This window comes from Silurus meridionalis, chromosome 14 (genome assembly GCF_014805685.1).
Source record: "Silurus meridionalis isolate SWU-2019-XX chromosome 14, ASM1480568v1, whole genome shotgun sequence".
NCBI classification, from domain to species: Eukaryota; Metazoa; Chordata; class Actinopteri; order Siluriformes; family Siluridae; genus Silurus; species Silurus meridionalis.
In genome coordinates, this window is record NC_060897.1 from 19,184,699 (window position 1) to 19,203,423 (window position 18,725).

The 18,725-nt window shown below is 37.3% G+C and overlaps 1 protein-coding gene and 1 long non-coding RNA gene across 2 annotated transcripts; one reads left to right on the top strand and one right to left on the bottom strand.

The window, feature by feature from the left end:
• Window positions 1-892: 892 nt before the first annotated feature.
• Window positions 893-8,976, top strand: LOC124396627. Its single transcript, XR_006927813.1, has 2 exons — window positions 893-999; window positions 8,783-8,976. It is a non-coding gene; the product is annotated as an uncharacterized LOC124396627 (long non-coding RNA).
• Window positions 8,977-12,228: 3,252 nt separating this feature from the next.
• On the bottom strand, window positions 12,229-17,427 carry hs3st1 (heparan sulfate (glucosamine) 3-O-sulfotransferase 1). Its single transcript, XM_046866819.1, has 2 exons — window positions 17,212-17,427; window positions 12,229-14,334 (listed from the first exon to the last, which is right to left on the bottom strand). Exons 1-2 carry the CDS (start codon window positions 17,262-17,264, stop codon window positions 13,179-13,181), a joined length of 1,209 nt encoding a protein of 402 aa, XP_046722775.1. The 5' UTR covers window positions 17,265-17,427; the 3' UTR covers window positions 12,229-13,178.
• Window positions 17,428-18,725: the final 1,298 nt, after the last annotated feature.

Below are 18,725 nucleotides of genomic sequence, written 5' to 3' on the forward strand. Positions count from 1 at the left end.
AGTCGAGATACAACATGAATTGAGATGCACATGTTTAATGGCACGGTGTGCAGTAAGCTAAGGTTAGCTACCCACAACTTATTTGGGGGAAAATTCATTTCTGAACATTTCTCGACGTTGTCTCAACCATGTCACTATGTAATAAAAAAACGCCCCTGGTACAACTTGGTTTTATAGGCAATATTCTTTATTTGCAGTTAATGAGGGTCCAAGCACTAAAGTTTTTTCCATTAAAAAGATTTGTGGAAACCAAATCATAAGTAGTAGAGATGAAACATTTCGCCAGTTACTGAGGCAAGTGATTAGGGGTCAAATTTAGGGTTAGAGCATAGGTTTTATCCTCATGTTTCATAAACCATATTATATCCCACATTGGTTCCATTTTGTTTTTCTGTAATATATTTTTTTAAAACATTGAAATTTCCATGTAAACCTCCATGTTCATCAAAAACCATTTTCATATCCTGTACACTGTTCCCATTGCTCCAAATCTAATCCCCAATCTACTTGAATTAAGATACATGGGATTAAAACTCATTTTAGTCGTGCCCCCAGATGATTGCATTACCTTTTCCAAACATTTCGACTCGACTTGTGCTGGGTTTTTTTGTTGTTCTTGATCAATGCAATCATCTTGTCACATTCTTACACTACCACAATGTCCATTAATGTTACCTGTAATTTTGTTACATGTAATTTCTTTAATGTTACCTGTAAAAGTCATTTCTCCTAAAAAAAAAACAATACATGAAAAGACCAACGGATATAGGAACCTGAATGACGACAGTAAACATTTCGAGCTCTCCGATATTTATTGACACCAGTCAAAACCCTTGTCTCTACCAGTATAAATGATTAGAGACTACATTTCCCATAAGACACCAAACCTTAACGTGTCATGTCACATGATCTCTGCACCTGCTTCACATCTTCTGTTAATTAGCCATTACTTGGCAGTTTCCCCGTGGTCTTAACTGGACTCCTTTGCTTTCCCTTAAGGTAAATGGAGAATGTTTGAGTTTAATATGGAATTAATACGAAATGAAATCCACCGGTGCATGCTTTACATCAGCTTACTATATATTTTTATATGACAACGAAACAATTCAAAAAAATGTCAAAAAAATGTTTTATTTTTGGCCAGAAGGAAACAAAGCAGGAGGAATTTTGACATCAAATCCAAGGGCACCTGAATGTAACACATAATATATAAACCAATGCTCTCCTGTTGCCGAACCGCTTTAAGATGCTTTAAAACACTTGAACGCGTTGAAACAGCAGCTGCCGATCAACAGTGAAAAAGACTTTAGACGACCGAGCATTACTGTTGAATCACCTTTTAAATCCATACTTTAGCAGATTTGACGCAATTGCCGCTGCAATTACCGAGCAGCTCCTGACTGGGCATATATTTCTGTACACATCTTAAACATGATTTGGTATAAATAGGTGCTTTACCAGTTGGCTCTAAACAAATAAAAAATTATCACTTGCATTTTTTTCTTCTATCACACAACGCTAATGCCTCTCTTGCTACATTTTAGCTTCATAGTGTTTTTAGTTACAGAAATGGGAATGAGGATGATTCTATAGATGACTATAAAACCGTTCTATAAAATACTTCGATCTGCATAAGGACATCTACCAAATGCTTACAAAAAAAAATGGGAATTTATTTGGTCACCATGGCAATTACTGTTAACTTGGAAATGATGTTGGAGATATGAAGGGGTTTCACTGTTTCACACCTCCCACTGCTAGGTGGAGTTGCGGGGAATGCCATTAGTTATGACAAAACGTCGGAACCAGTTCATATCGCATTTATTGTACTGGTATGATTTATGATGTGACCTTTAGACCTACACCTAGCATTAAACCTAGCATTAAACACACCCCGATAACGAACATTTGTGTCGAGTTCGTTCGAATTATCGCTGATAATAACCCAAATAAATGCAGTGTAATGAAATCGTTTTTATACGCAATTTTAAACGTTAGAGATATGTACAGAACCTGAACGCACACGTCCTGTAGCTGCAATTAAAAAAAATAATTACACTTTAATAATCCACTTCCTCAATATCAACCAATTCTTGATAAGTAAATGATTTAAGACAATTTGGATTCATTTTTTGACAAAACATTTTTTACCCATGGCCACTAAGCTAAAACAAATGCCCCTACAGTAAACTCCAATTGCAGTAAAGATTATATATATAAAATGGGTACACTGGCAATACAGTACTATTTCATGCACCAAGGACTAGCGGTATATGAGGTAGGACTTGAGGTATTTTCTTACTATTGAGATGTAATTTCTTCATTTGTTCTTGGACTTATCTCAATCTTAAGCATTGGTGCCGCTAATTATGGTTTTGTTCTCGATACTTTTTTCACACCTAATGTCAAATTTAACTAATTAAAAAAACTAAACAAATCGTCCTGACCAATAGTAGATGAAAATGATCCATGTAAAAGAAGCAGCTTTGGAGTATCAGTTCGGGTTTTATATTATATACAGCAAAATATGATGCTTGGAAGTAGCATTGGTACGCTACCATGGTGTTCTATTACTCAAAAAATTGTTATCCTTCAATATTTAAAAGCGATCCTTTAGCTCGACAAACGGGGTGGCGACCGATGATCAGACCGTGGATGAATTGCTATCGGGTCACAAGAACGTCCTTGGGGGAAAATGTCTATTGATAAGACGATGTATTAATTATTGTGTGAAAAACTTTTTCAAAAGAAAATGATTGGTAGTATACGAAAGGATGGAGACCCTTAACCCGTTAGCCTAACCCCATAAAAAGCTTCAAATCAATTAGGATTTATTCTCTTGACGCCTTCGCTTTCATTTGGACTCGAATATTGTCTTGAATTTAAATTCCTAAGGATTCTTTTATTCAGTCTAGTCCTGATCACAGCCCTGTCTTGGACTTGCCAACGGTCTTCTCTACAGGATCGCGCTACAGATCGACGGTGAACATTAACAGCACAGAATTGCACAAAGACAAGAATAGCAGCTGCAATACGGTCCCTCTAATGCGCATAACTAAAAATAAAGTGTTAGTAAAAGTGCCTGGAGCATCAGCACCATTAAAATGTTGACTGTAACACAAAAATACCAAAAAAAAAGTGTACTACTTTTTTTGCACACTAGAAACAGTAATGAAACAAAAAGCAAAAGCGGGACGCATGAACCGATCGAAAATCAATGGCAATACAAATCATCTGCGAACGATGGTTAATAGTGGTGAAGTGACGGGTCAGGCTAGTTTTATGTAAAAATAGAGTTAAATATTTTAACAGATATGGCAAATGCATTAACAAATCAAAAGGGTACACTACACAAATCCACTTAAACATAGACACCATTGACATAAATCCAAAATCTCCATCAGTTTCTATGCAAAAATTTACTCCCAAAAAAAACCCTTTGAAAAGGCATGCTAACACTTTTACAATGTTTACTAGCTTAGTTTTGTTTTAATCTGAGCTACTTACACAGTCACCAAACGAACACAACGATTAGGATGCCGTGGCAGATTTTACCTGGTTGGATGGAGACGTTTACACTCGGAGAGACTGAGTTTGTGTAGGGAGAAGTCGAATGAACATGAGAACAGGTTTCGGAGGATGTGTAGGCCAGATTGTAAGTGTGCGTGTGTGTGTAGAAAAAAAGAAAAGAAAACAGCAGCAGTAGCAGCAGCAAGGTCATTTTTTCGCTCCTGTGGTTTCTCAGCACACTTCCTGTGTAAGATTAACATCTGAAAACTCCTCCACTTATAGCTGATCGTCTCCCCCCCCAAAACACACACATGCATATATGTTTAAAAGACATATAAAGACGTACAATGGCTGTCAAAACTGTTTTTAGAGGAGGAAATCAAGAAACAGTTAGTATTAAAGGATTTTCGTGATTGGAAATGGGACTGGAACATTCTAGATTGAATCGTTTGAAAGATCCCTTTAGGGCCGTGCCATATTTCTGTGTTATAGCTAATATTAGTGTTGATTTTCAGTCTTTTATCTGTAAGGCTTTACCTATTAAATGTGCTTTCTCTCTTTTTTTTTACCAGAGGAATTTCCTGTTTTGGAGTTGTCTGTATTCAGCATTAAGCCGACACTGCAAAGTGTGATGTCACACTACACAGTTATGGTTATTGGCTCATATGAATGCAGACACGCACACAAATTTGAACCCTACTAGCTTTTAAAAGTCCTTATTATATTGTGAAAGTGTGTATATACACACTTTAAAAATATAATGACTTTTAAAAGCTAGTAGGGTGTATATATACAAAGATGTGTGGCTGTAAAAGGATTTCTTTTATTTTGATAATGACTGAAAATCCAATTCATTCCAAAGGTGTTCAACAGGGTTCAATAACTCTTTAGTGGACCACTCAAGATCCTCCCCTCAAGCCCATGTAAAGCATATCTCGTTGACTTTGTGCACAAGAGAATGGTCAAGCTGGAACAGGTTTGGTCTTGTAGTTCAAATGAAGGGAAAATGTAATTCTACCACATCCAAACACATCCTGCACAAACGTGTGCCTCCAAACTTGTGGAAAAGTTTTGGGGAAGAAGCATCTGTGTAGAAAAGTCAGGTGTTGGAATACTTTTGTGTCTCGATCACCACAATGAGGCTAATAAAAACAAACGAATGCAATAACCGTGTTAAACAAGTACATTTGCTTAAAAAAAGACCTCACAAATTTTCCTGTAACATGTTTATTGAACATAAATGGAAAAAGTCTCTCAGTGCTTGGTCTCATTACCCACCATGTGAAAGTATTTAGGACAGAGGGTCTCTTTCACTTTGCTGCAGTTTCTCAGTAGGTGAGCTCATGGTCATGACATCAGGACCGAGGCGCTGCTGAGGTAATGTTTACAGCCATACAGTTTATAATATGTGATAACAGGATCTCACATGTATGACATTATAGCAGGCTTACATATATAATATCTCACAAAAGAGAGTACACCCCTCACATTTCAGCAAACAGTTTGTTGATGATATCTTCTCCAGTAACAATATTGTAGAAATGAAACTTGGATATATTTTGGAGGAGTCAATGTGCTGCTTGTATAGCAGTACAGACTGTCTGCTGAAAATACCTGGCAACGAAAGTGTCAAAATTGTGTCCAAAGTGTCTATTTTGTGTGAGCACCATTGTTATCCTCCTGGGCATGGAATTCACCAGAGCTGCACAGGTTGTTGCTGGGATCCTCTTCCACTTCCCTATAATGACATCGCGGTGCTGCTGGATGTTAGACACATCGCGCTTCTCCATCTTTGGCTCGTGGATGCCTCAGAGGTGCTCAACAGGGTTCAGGTCTGGAGACATACTTGGCCACTTTATCACCGTCACCTGTCCTGCTATATAAGCTGCACACTGACTACAATAATATCTAAGTTTCATTTCTATAGGATTGTCCCTCGACAAGATATATTAAAATGATTGCTGAAATGTGAGGGGTGCATTCAATTTTGTGTGATACTGTACATGTAATAATCATACAGAGAGAGTGTGTATGAAACGTGTGTGTGTGTACAAAATAAATTAATTGTTAGTGTGCCGGTTGTTTTATTTGTTTATTCTATGCATCATTAAAACATTATAGATATAATTGTAATGTATTAGTACATGTCCTCGCTTGTAGTCCATCATACACACATGCCCCATGGGGAAGAAAAAGAACGAAAAGATTGACTGAAAGAAAGAGAAAGATTGTTAGACAAAAGAAAGCGAAAGAAAGATTGATTGAAAGAAAGAAAGCGAAAGAAAGATTGATTGATTGAAAGAAAGAGAAAGAAAGGTTAATACAAATAAGAGAGATTGATACAAAGAGAGAAAGGAAGAAAGACAGAAATCATATTGTATATTATTGTTATTTATTGTTTTTATAATAGAAAAGACCCAGTGTATAAGGGGGAGTGGGTGATTAATTGATTGATGGGTAAATTGATTAAAGAAGGAAAAATTAATTGGAAGAAAGAAAGAAAAAGTCTTTACCTCAGTGTATGAAGGCGAGAGAGCGAGATAGAGAGAGAGATAGAGGACAGCAGATTTCTTCATCCTTCAGAATTTAATCTGTTGAAGCTTTTAATTATTTACATCTCTGTAGTCCACTCACTGCCCTCTCTCTCACTCTCTCTGTCTCTCTCTCCCTCACACACACACACACACACACACACACACACACACACACACACTCACGTTTGCTCCTCATTGACGCTTGTGGCTTGAAAGAAACCATAGAGGAAGTCATCTTATGTGTTTCCTGTCAGGTTTCTTCCTGAGATGTGTTCATGCACACTATAAATAGCTCTTCAACTCATAGTTTAGATTTATTTGCATCTGCCCTGCATTTATACCGAGTCTGATGTACGTATGGAGATGTGTAAAAAAATACAGACTTATATTAAAATATTTACCTGGTATGTGTTGAGCGCATTACAGAATATGTTGGGTTTTTTAATATAATGAAGCATCGTAGAAAGAAGTGAAATGTACAAATCACTGCTAAACAAACAAATAAAAACACATACCATTACATAATAAATATAAATAAATAATTATATATTCATATTTGATATACATTGTTATAGGTATAATACAGTATTTAGCTACAAGTAAACAATTATATTCTTTATAAATAGCAAATAAAGAATTTAGCAAAACATGCATCCCTGTACATGTAAAATGCATTAATAGATCATATGCATGCATATTGTTTGAGTTGATTATTTTAAATGTGGTTTATGCAAGTAAATGAATGAATTAGAAACAGTAACACTCAGTAAACCATTCCTAATACAAAATATTAATAAAGATCATACAAAATATAGTGATGTATAATTACTACAAGAAATTGTAATAAAAATTGCAACAGAAATTTCCTCCAGATTACTGACATGTAATATATCCATCATTTATTAGTGTTTATGTACTTTTTTAGTCTGTGTATTATGTTGTATTGTTGAATCCAAATTGTTGTGGATCTTTAGAAAACCTTTAATTGTGCAATTGTTTCTTCTTCTTTTCGGCTTCTCCCATTAGGGGTCGCCACAGCGGATCATCCGTCTCCATTCCCCCTCTGTCCTCTACATCTGCCTCTTTCAACCCAACTACCTGCATGTCTTCCCTCACCACATCCATAAACCTCCTCATTGGTCTTCCTCTTTTCCTGCTTCCTGGTGGCTCCATCCTCAGTATTCTCCTACTGATATACCCCATGTCCCTCCTCTGCACATGCCCAAACCATCTCAATCTCGTCTCCCTCACCTTGTCTCCAAAACGTCCTACATGTTCTGTCCCTCTAATAAACTCATTTCTAATCCTGTCCATCCTCATCACTCTGCTACCTCCAGCTCCACCTTCTGTCTTTTACTCAAAGCCACTGTCTCTAATCCATACAACATCTCAGGTCTCACCACAGTCCTATAAACTTTCCCTTTCACTCTTGCAGATACTCTTCTATCGCAATTGTTTTGATATATTGTATAAGTTATATATTTATATTACATATACCCCGTTCACATTTAGTCCCGATTAGCTTCTATAATAACCTCCCCTCTTTTGGGAAGATGTTCCACTAGGTTTTGTAGTACATTTGTGCTCCTTCAGCCACAAGGGTGATGTAAAGTCAGGTACTGATGTAGGTGATGTGTTTCAATTCATCTCAAAGGTGGTCAAACAGATTCAATATCTCAAGATCTTTTACTCCAACCCATGTGAAGCATGTATTCATGGAGCTGGCTTTGTGCTCTTTGTGTCATGCTGGGACAGGTTTGGGTCTCCTAGTTCAAGTGAAGGAAAGATTGGATGCTAGAAGACATTCTATACAGTTGTGTGCCTCCAAGTTTGGGGAGCAGTTCCGGGGGGAAGACACGTGTACATAAGTCTATATTAATCATTCATACAGACGCACTAAGACACATGGTTTGGTGTGTGTGTGTTAGCATTATGAATTAATAGTGTGTGCTGATTGTTTTATAGGTTTATTCTATGCAGCATTAAAACGTTATAGATACAAATGTTTGTTAGCAGAACATGTCCTGGCTTGCAGGTACTGGATATAATACTAACACGAAACTGATTGAACGAATGAAAAGAGTAACAGCTAGTAAAGCATTCCTAATACAAAATAGTGATTAGAAAAATAACATGCTGTAGAATTACTACAAGAAAAATATGTAATAAAGAAAAAATCTTTCTGTAAGATGTTTTGCACACGCTATTGCTCCCCCATTTGCGGTTAGAAAAACCTTCACTCTTCTGGAAGATGTTCCACTCCAAACCATGTAAGGCATATCTTCATGTAGCTGGTTTTGTTTGCCCCTCCAAGTTTGGGGGAACAAAAAAAAAATGCACATATGGTTGGAAAAGTCAGGCGTCCCAATACTTTTGTCTGTGTAGCGCATAACAAACACTGATGAGGTAAAAGAATCGTGTTATGTTCGACTTCCTCAATATTAATTATAGCATGCATCAATGCCTCATCAGTTCCTCATATCCTTTTTATATCAGCTTTCTGTTCTCTGTTTGCAGAGGTAAGAATTTGTAATGTATTATATTGTATAATCCTCTACAGTGATGACAGCAATTGATGTATATTTGGTGGAAAAAACCTATAACCTTATACGGAATCAACACTTTCTCCCCTATTACTGTCTTCACAGTGAAAAAGCAATAGCACATTGGCACACAAATACTATTGTGTGTGTGTGTGTGTGTGTGTGTGTGTGTGTTTCTGTGCCTGGTACTGGCAGCACCAAGTGATCCGAGTTGAAATCCGGAGCAGATGTGCAGGGCAGAAGGTGGAGAAAAAGAGCGAAGAAAAATGCAGATCCAAACAAGTTGGACTTTCTTTCCGCACCAGCAATCAGGCTGTCAATCAGGAGTTAATATGCCCCTGAAAAGAAAAAAACAAAAATAAAAATAAAAATAAAAAAAAACACTTCAACTTGCTTCTCTGGCTTCAGTTTGTGTCTCTCTCTCTAACTGCCTCTTTTCAGAGATCCTCCTCCAGGGGGAGACAACCATTACCGTTGCAGCCTGGGCAGGCTTTCCTGGGCAAGACTCACATGAATATCTTGTAAACACTGGGGTCACAGGGCATCATGGCAACCAACCTCCAGGCCATTAATCATAGCTAGTCCACCTACTCGGACTCCAGGAGCCCATTATAGACGCCCACTTTTTAACTGTAGTAACCCAAGGACTGTTCACTGTAAAAATCCAGGAGGGTTTTATGACCTTTACGTACTTTGAATACACTCTTGTCTGGAGTCGTACAACAAAAAGTCCTGACGACTGTCTTATTAATTAAAAAGAATGGTTTCGAAACAGGAACAAACACTCACATTAGCTTCACCGATAAAACATTTTCATCCAATGGGGTCCAGCCGGGGTCCTTGAAATCACCCACACGATCACACCACCTCCCCACAAGCTTAGGTGTCTGATAACTATCACTTTTGATTGACATTATCTGTTCAGTAAACCGATCTCTATTCACCACTGAGCCTGGGGGTGTCTGTGTGTGACACTGTAAGACAGCACTGTCTCACACACACACACACACACACACACACACACACACACACACACACACACACACACAGAGTCACACTTACACTCTCTGGTTTGCCGTCTGGGCCTGCTGTCATCATACACCCTTCAGTGTGTGCGTGTCTCAAATATGTTTCTATGGAAACCTGCAAAGAGCTGTCAAGTTTCCGCAAAAACTTTCTCCCCAATTAGACTGTTGTAAGCCATCGCTCCCTCATATAAACATGATTTCTACACTCAGTACGGTGTGTGTGTATGAGTTGGCACTAGGAATCGGAGTGAGAATGAGCAAAGAGATTAGAGCGATAGATAGGGAAGAAGTGATAAGATCTCGTATCATCAGGGAAAAATTACACAGGTTATTCTATTACAGATGACATTCACGGACCCTGACATCAACAGAGAAAGAGAGAGAGGAAGAGAGAGCGAGTCGTACACATTCTGTAGTTCTAATAAAGATGCTTCGAACTTATATACATGGTGAAATTGTGTTTTTTTTTATTTCACATTCCTCATAGGTAAATGTTGTATATATTATACATATATTATACATTCCTCTCATTCATATATTGTAATAGTAAATAATAATTTAAACACTTTGTACAATATTGAAAATGTAATTTATGGGCCATTGGATTTTATTAAATATCCAAGATTCAGGTGTGAAAAGTGTGGAAACAGTTAGTCTTCATTGTTTTTGAGAGGCACAGGCATGTTCCTTTAGTTTTTATTCAACCACTATAATGGTATAAGAATTATAGCTTTACACACACTTTGCATTCAGATAGTTCGTTTATCCAAACATTCAGCTGAAATACTTGCGGGCCATGCCTCTTGAAAAAATCTTGCAGAAGGTGTTCTTCACTAATTGGACCTTGACCTTCCTCCCAGAGCAGTTCAATAGGATTTAGGTGCGATGACTGGGCTATTGCATGATGGATAACACTCCAGCTAACTGCTTGTTCTCTGAATAACACACAGAGCTTGGAGGTACGCTTCGGTTCATTGCATGGTGATGAAGCATGGAATGGTAGCCATGTTGGTTCAGTATTACCTCCATCTGGAATAAATCTCCAACCTTCCCTGCTCCAAAACTACCCCAAACAATTAAGCTTCCACCCCCATGTTTCACTGTGGGTGTAAGACAGTCTGCTAACTCCTGTTTTCACTCTAACTTCCAACAACAACTTCTGTTACAGCCACGAATGTCAAATTTGGACTCCTTTGTCTACAGAGCAAACTTTCAGTCATTTACTGTCCAATTCTTTTACCTAGTTTGATGCATAGAAACAACAAACATCCATGTGTCTCAAAAATCATAAAAGATTCAGTATTTCCGTACATAATTGTCTATATATATATATATATATATATATATATATATATATATATATATAAAATATATATATATATATATATATATATATATATATATATATATATATATATATATATATATAATTACAAATAAATCCAATAAAATATTTTTTTTTTAAGTTAATAAAATATAAAAGCATAAATGTAACACGATGTAATACATTTGCATAAAAAATACTGCATTGATTTATTTTACAGAAATGTAAAGAAACAATACGTTGTGAATGCATGTGGCTGATTTAAAAATTAAATTAAAAAGAAGCATTTTTACTGCTGTATAAAACAACAAATATAAATGTAGCTTATTTAACGTAGCACATTTGGTTCAGTCGCTGAATCTGTATAACAGTAAAAGCCAGTAAAATGCTTCAAATGAGGAATAAGCAATGAAAAGAAAAAGCAGCTAGCGAGAATGCAGCTTGTTCAGCTAATTTCATGCTAGTTTGTAAAAGATCTGTTTACTTTAACGTTGAAAGCTACCGTCGATAAGCAAATTGTGCCCGGAGTTCAAAATAAACACGTAGCGCATGTGATAGAATTGATGTGATTAACCCTTGAGCTAGCAAAACAACTCACGGTATTGCTAGCATAACTGTTTAACATAGTACATATTTATTTTCTAGCTTCCTGGTTATGCTAGCTGGTTTATTAGTTGTGTATTTACTTTTATGCTAGTTTGGGTATTAGTCTCTTTATAAAATGCTGGTTTTGTGCTAATTTTAGTTCATGTAGGTCAAAATGTGGACGGTTGACCGAGTTCTGTTTCAGTTCCGCCCTGCTTTACAGATTAGCTGCGGCGTCTTTATTTCTGTCTATCCGTTCTTTCTTGTCAGCACAAAAGAAACAACTGCACACTGCGTGTTTCTGATTTCGAAAAAGAGCTGCACTGTGCATTTATATTTACTCTTTATACCGTGTATTCAATATCTGAGAAACGTTTCCTTTGAAATGCGCAAATAGACTTCCACCATAATGGGCATCATTGTGTGACCAGCGCCTTCATGCCATTATAGACAAACGTGAGTGGGGGGAAAAAATGCACACAGCTGCTACTGAGATTAATCTAGAACGAGAATATATTAGCTTATGATTTAGGGGTATAGACAGAGGAACCGGTAGTATAATATCGTTTCACAGTGCATAATGGTGAAATTAGATTTTTGATTTAATCATCTTAATTTAAACTATTATTAATGTATAATTATACATTTATTCTAATTATTAATAATATTTATTAATAAAAAAGATGTAACATTATACAATATAATATCGTAGTTATCATATTTATTATCAATATTATTTTTATTATACTGCAATTGGCTGCCCACTTGTTGCTTTCCATGTTTGTAAAATGTTTTTGGGGTTTATTTTTTAATCCCTTTGGAAAAAAAAGCACAATATCATGAGGTAATAAGTTCATATAATAAAATTATTACAAAATAATCACAGAAATTAAAAATGTCTATAAATCATTATGTTGCATTGTTTTCTTAACTACTGTGCTAAAGCATATATTAAAAAAAAATAATGTTCATATTAAAAATATAATAATAATAATAATAATAAAAAATGAGATGTGGGGGATTTGTGTGCGTGTGTGTGTGTGTGTGTGTGCGCTTTCCTTTTGTTTCACACCCCAGTTTCAGCTGATTTTATTTCCTATGACGTCTACATTGTGTTCGTGTAGGGTGTCGGTCAGCTGTATATGAAGGTCAATGAGCATCGATTGTAATAAATAATGTTGCTTAGCTCTATTCTTAATCCGAGATTAAATATATGATGTCATGCTCTGACGGAACGTCCCGCATGTTCACTGCAGCAGATTTTCACATTACAGTCATTTGTGTGCAGTATTTATTTACTGACATTTCTTCAAAAGTGGCAGAAACCAGATGTAGATCGTAGATCTTTTCCAGGATTCTGTCCTGTATATCAAAGGCAAGCTGTTTTTAATTTTTTTATTTTCTAGGATTTTCTAGTTTTGAGTCACACACTCAAAAGCCTTCCTGTTTGTTTCTTGAAAATTGGAGTTTTTAAATTGTCCATTCTCACAACTGGAGTCAACCTGAAGCATAGTGGTTTTCACAGTATGTCACTGTCTTTCTACAGTACAAGTTTATAGAACTGTTTGCATGGGTGGGCAAACGAGCTTTTGTATAAACCTTCCACCCCGTTCCTGCGCCATGTTGCGATCGTTTCCCCCGATTCGCCCCGTTCTCACTTCCAATCAAATGTTCTTCCTACGAGTTCAAAGAATTTCCTGTTTGGCTCCTGAAAGTATTTACATAATTTCTGCAGGACTTCTGGGGCCACGTTGGGATGCGTCCGTCCTTTCGATTCGTGCAGGCAGTGCTCGTGGCCTTGTTCCTTCAAACAGTAGAAGCCTTTTGTCCGATTGAAGTAAAAGTTCTCTTCGGTAATCTGCGGCTCGAGGCGCAAAAAACGTTCGACTTTTTTCATTTCCGAGAAGGGGTCTTTGATGAGCGCGTCGCCGTCCACTATGTGAAAGCGGTCGCGGGGGAAAACCTGTAGCCATCGCTCCATGTGTGGGTGATACATGCTCCGGTTCACAGCTTTGTAGTTCAGGTTGAGGTCGCCGTCGCGAATCAGGAGGTCCTCGATGGGCTGGGGAGTTTTGTGCTTTTGGAGCTGATTGTGGAAAACCTGCGTGTAATCTGACAGAACGCGGTCCACAGGGTCTCGGACAATTAGCAAGAGCCGGACGGAAGGGTTCATGTGAAGGATTCGCGCTGGCGCGTCCAAACAGGTAAAGTAGGCCGGGGTCTTTTCTACGGTCAGCTGATCGGTTCGAGACAGCGGCATCTGGGATACGTACCACTCGAGCCCCTTCTTGTAGTGAGCATCCGAGTCGAAGAAGTGAACCTCACTTTGAGCCGCCGCAACAGCGCGGTGAAGGCTCAACATCTCCAGGAGCGCTCTTGTCCCACCCTTTCTCACTCCGATGATGATGATATCCGGCAGGTGACGTGTAAGGGTCCCGTCGCTTTGACCGCTTTCGCTGGTGTTTTGCTTCACTCTGTGGTTATTTCGAGCAGTACTGCTTTGATCGGCCTCTGGTTCGTTTTGGTTCAGATTGGTTTCCTTTGGTCTTACTGTGTTCGAGCTTCTAACCTCATCGCCTCGGGACTGGTCGATCGCGATGCCGCTGCCGACGTTCCCACCCACGTCGAGGGTCACCGGTGCCTCTGCAAACGGCCGTGAAGGAAGCGACGGAGGAAACGAGAGGAAGAGGAGCAAGGTGAAAAACATGGCTGCCATAAGGCACAGATTTGATGTCGCCGCTGTTCTGCTGAACAGATGATCTTCATCTAGTGAAGCACATATCCGTATACAGGAGGAGTGTTGTAGATCTCTGCAAAACAACCCAGCAAAGGGTGGCAGGATTAAACAGTGTAAGAGAGAGAAAAAGATGAGACGCAGAGGTCATAAGTGTGCAATTAACATTTCAAATTCAGTTGAGCTGAATAATCCAACACATAACGCACACACGCTCACAATGCATTAAAGCAAAAAGCGTAAAAATATAACAACCACTGTGTGATTAAATGCCTCTCTACAGAAATATGAAAAAGTATTTTGGAATCGTTCATAAACGCAAAAAATGGGCTCTATTGATAAATATTCACCCCCTCGGGACGGCTCACGTGACTCTTTGAGCTTCGAATAGTTTTACTTTGGAATTTCAGCCCATTACACAATGCACATCATGTTCAACTTGGATGTTACATCAGAGGAAGAACATTGAAATCTTTTATGTTTATGTTATCTTCCTTTAATGTTTCGACTAAGTGCTGTGGCTTATTAGGACCATGAAAACATACATATTTTCCTTTAAATGCAGATGTCTGGCTGATAGGACCAAGTTTTCCCTCAACATCTTGCTTTCATTTGGCTCAATCTAGGAAGATCCACGTGTTGAAAAGTAGAGCGTGAGTCTTCCGCCGCCGTGCTTTATCACTGGGACCATTTCGCTTTGTCTTTAGACCAAATGGCTCGACGTGTAGTCATAGCTGACTTTCCAAATATTTTAAAAAAAAATCGTCTTCTTTAAAACTGCCTTTCTTCTGCTCTCTCTCCCATCAAAGCCAAGTCTGTAGAGAACTGCTGATGTTTGCACATACGCCTCTGTAAACCAGTGAGCTCTGTAACTCCTTCAGTGTAACAGCTGGCTTTCTGCACATTTTCTTCCTTGTCTAAGACTGAAGTTTTGCTTTATCTTGGCAGTGTCTGTTTTTTTGTATTATTTATAAAAGCTTTTAAAGTGTTTCTTGGTAAACAATGGCAACTTTATTGGTTTGCAGTCTGAACTTGTACTCACAGAATACAAAAATGACACAAGTGTACCTACAATTGACCAGATTTGCTAATTCAATGGAAATATTACTACTGGAATCATTTATAAAAATCTACAGCCTTAAGTTCGTTTTCCAAGACACTTTATCCAGATCCTGCAACACAGTCACAGAAAAGGTTTCTAGATAACTCCAGGTAGTGTCAATGTGATCCCATTTCCTTGTAGTTAATCTCGACTGTAAGCACACAAATATCACAGGAGTTCACTGGGACAAGTGACTCACCCTTAATCCACAATGTGCTAATGCCAAAGTCGCTTAAGACCAGCAAGATTCTCTATTAGACCCAATTAAAACAAGCGGGTCAGGATTCAGTCACAGGGCACCTTTAAATTTATTCTTTTTATAATAGCATTAGTACCACAGTTGCACTCATTCTAATGGGTTATGTTTAATATCCATAGGCAATTTGAACAGTAATGTTATTTAACATTAAAACATCTCAGAAGTGATGTTATGGATCTTTTTTTATGCATTTAACTATTTTTTAGAAATGATAAATAAACAAATAAATGTTAGTTATTATAAAGGTTCATTCAAATCAAGCATCAATTTTAGGAACAGAATTATATAGACCTTAAAGACCTTACCTTAGACCTTTTTTGAGACAAAAAATGATATTGAATTCCCTGAGAACAGGGTTTTACCAGTTTAACGAATTTCAATTAGACAAATAGAAATCGATTCAATGAATAGTGCTAAAGAAAGTGAAACTATTTTGCTAACAAAACCCAAAGCACAGTTTACACCAGGTGAGTGTGCGTCACTAGGTGATCATTAACAGTGCGTTTTTTAAAACGTCTCTCTAGGCCACACACACACACACACACATACACACACAATCATTTACATACTGTATGTTAAGACGTAAATGCTCAACAAAATGTTGTGGCAATATTATTACTATTAGTAGTAGTAAGAGTATTAATAATATTGGCGGTAATAAAAAGAAGTAATACTAATGGTAGTAATACTACTACCGTATCAGTAGTAGCAGTAGTAGTGTAATAGTTAAGTTATTGCAGTAGTAATAGTAATAATAGAAGTAGTAAATGTAACTGTAACTATATGTAAATGTAACTATGTAACTAAATGTAAATGTAACTAAATTAAACTGTAAGTAAATGTAACTGTAACTATATGTAATTAAATGTAACTGTGAATATATGTAAATGTAACTATATGTAACAAATGTAAATGTAACTAAATGTAACTGTAAATATATGTAAATGTAACTATATGTAACTAAATGTAACTAAATTAAACTGTAAGTAAATGTAACTATATGTAAGCAAATGTAACTATGTAACTAAATGTAACTAAATATATATAATGTAACTATATGTAAGCAAATGTAACTATGCAACTAAATGTAACTGTAACTTTATGTAAGCAAATGTAACTATGTAACTGAATGTAACTGTAAATATATGAAATGTAACTATATGTAAGCAAATGTAACTGTTACTGAATGTAACTGTAAATATATGAAATGTAACTATATGTAAGCAAATGTAACTATGTAACTAAATGTAACTATGTAACTATATGTAACTAAATGTAAATTTAACTATAAGTAATGGTAAATAGAGTTGTAGTAAGAGTGTTAGCACAATTATTAATATTAATGGTGATAGTAGTAATTGTAATGATAGCAGTAGCAGTAATAGTTATGATGGTAGTGGAAGTAATAGTAGTAGAAATAGGAATAGCAGTGAAAGTAGTGAGAGGAAAAGCAGTAGTAATAGTAGTGAAAGTAGTGATGTAATAGTAATAGAAGTAGTAGCAGTAGTAACTGTGGCACTCGTACTGATAGTAGTATTCATAATAGTAATAATCATGTAAATAGTAGTAACAATAGTAAAAGCGGATGTTACCTGTACACTGGAGAAGTGTAGGAATGCTCACGCGTTACAACACACACACACATTCCATCGCTGCACGCTGATAAATCTCTTCCTTAAACACACACACACACACACACACACACACACACACACACACACACACACACACACAGATGTCCGTCAGGTTGACAGATCCGTATAAACTACACGCCTTTGTTCCGGTGAAAAGTTTTAATCAGCTGCTTCCACTAGGTCTTTTCATTTATATCAATCCGACACGCCCCTTTCTGTTGCGCACACATACAAGACCACGCCCATTTCGAGAGAAAGGTCCGAGGTTCATCTCCCTCCCACTTCCGGGATGTGAAACGCAGGTACGGTGGCGTGGTTCATATTTACATGGAATTTCTCTAAAACCACTCGATGGAAATCCGGCGCTTTCTAGTAACTTTGAGTGAGAGAGTGAGTCGTTTAGAGATTTTGACTCTCTCAAGGCTCGCAGGTTTTTATAAAAAATGATGATGAGGTTTGTAATTATATAATACAACAATCAAACAAAAAGACATTGTATTTCATTAATAGGGAGGTTTAGTGATGACGTCACCACTACCGCCCATTATTGAAATACCATGTCTTTTTGTTTGATTGTTGTATTATATAATTACAAACCTCATCATCATTTTTATATATTACTCTTATTCACATGATATACAACCCCCTTTTGGGGAAATTTACAAACTTGCAAAATTCTGACTTCCGGTCCAGATGCACTTTGTCATTTTATAGACTTCAAGGTTCACTGTAGATCTAGGGGGCGTGGCTTCAGGAATTTTAATGGGAACCATTTGGGAACTAATGGAGCCAGAGTAGGTCCATCTGACTTTCCAAAGAAAAACTCCACTCAGCAAGACAACATATGAGTTTATATATAAATATTTTGGGGTGAAAGTCTGGTCAAGAGCATATTGTACTTTTTAACCGTTAGTAGCTACCGTATTTTCCGGACTATAAGCCGCTAATTTTTTCCCCACATTTTGAACGGCTTAAACAACGAAGCGGCTTATTTATTCATTTTTCCTGGGTTTTTCCCGGTTTCACAAACTTCAAGCCAAAAAACTGAGCGACATAACATTAGACCAATGAAATTTCCGAACAGAAACGAAAAAACGCTCCTCACCTGTGTTCTGAGCTGCATGGTAGAAAAGATAAACTCCCGAGAGTAGTAGTTGTGAAGGAAGAAGGAAGACAGTGAACAATGACTTTCTTGGTCGGCTACTGTTCAGATACAAGCCGTTGTAACGCATTGAGTCTGGGTGAAGGAGAGCTCGCTAACTCCAGTTGCAACAGAAATCATATAAGCACAGACAGGTTTCCAAAACTCGTGCTTTTTTATTTTTCTTGGCAACAGCGTTACGGGTTAGTCAAAGAAACTTAGAAATGAGCATCAGAAAATAACAAGGACATATTCCTCAGTCTTACACACATGCAGTAATAGCAGAAAAATGCAGTGGCATGCTATTCCCAAAATACCGCTATGCTCCTAA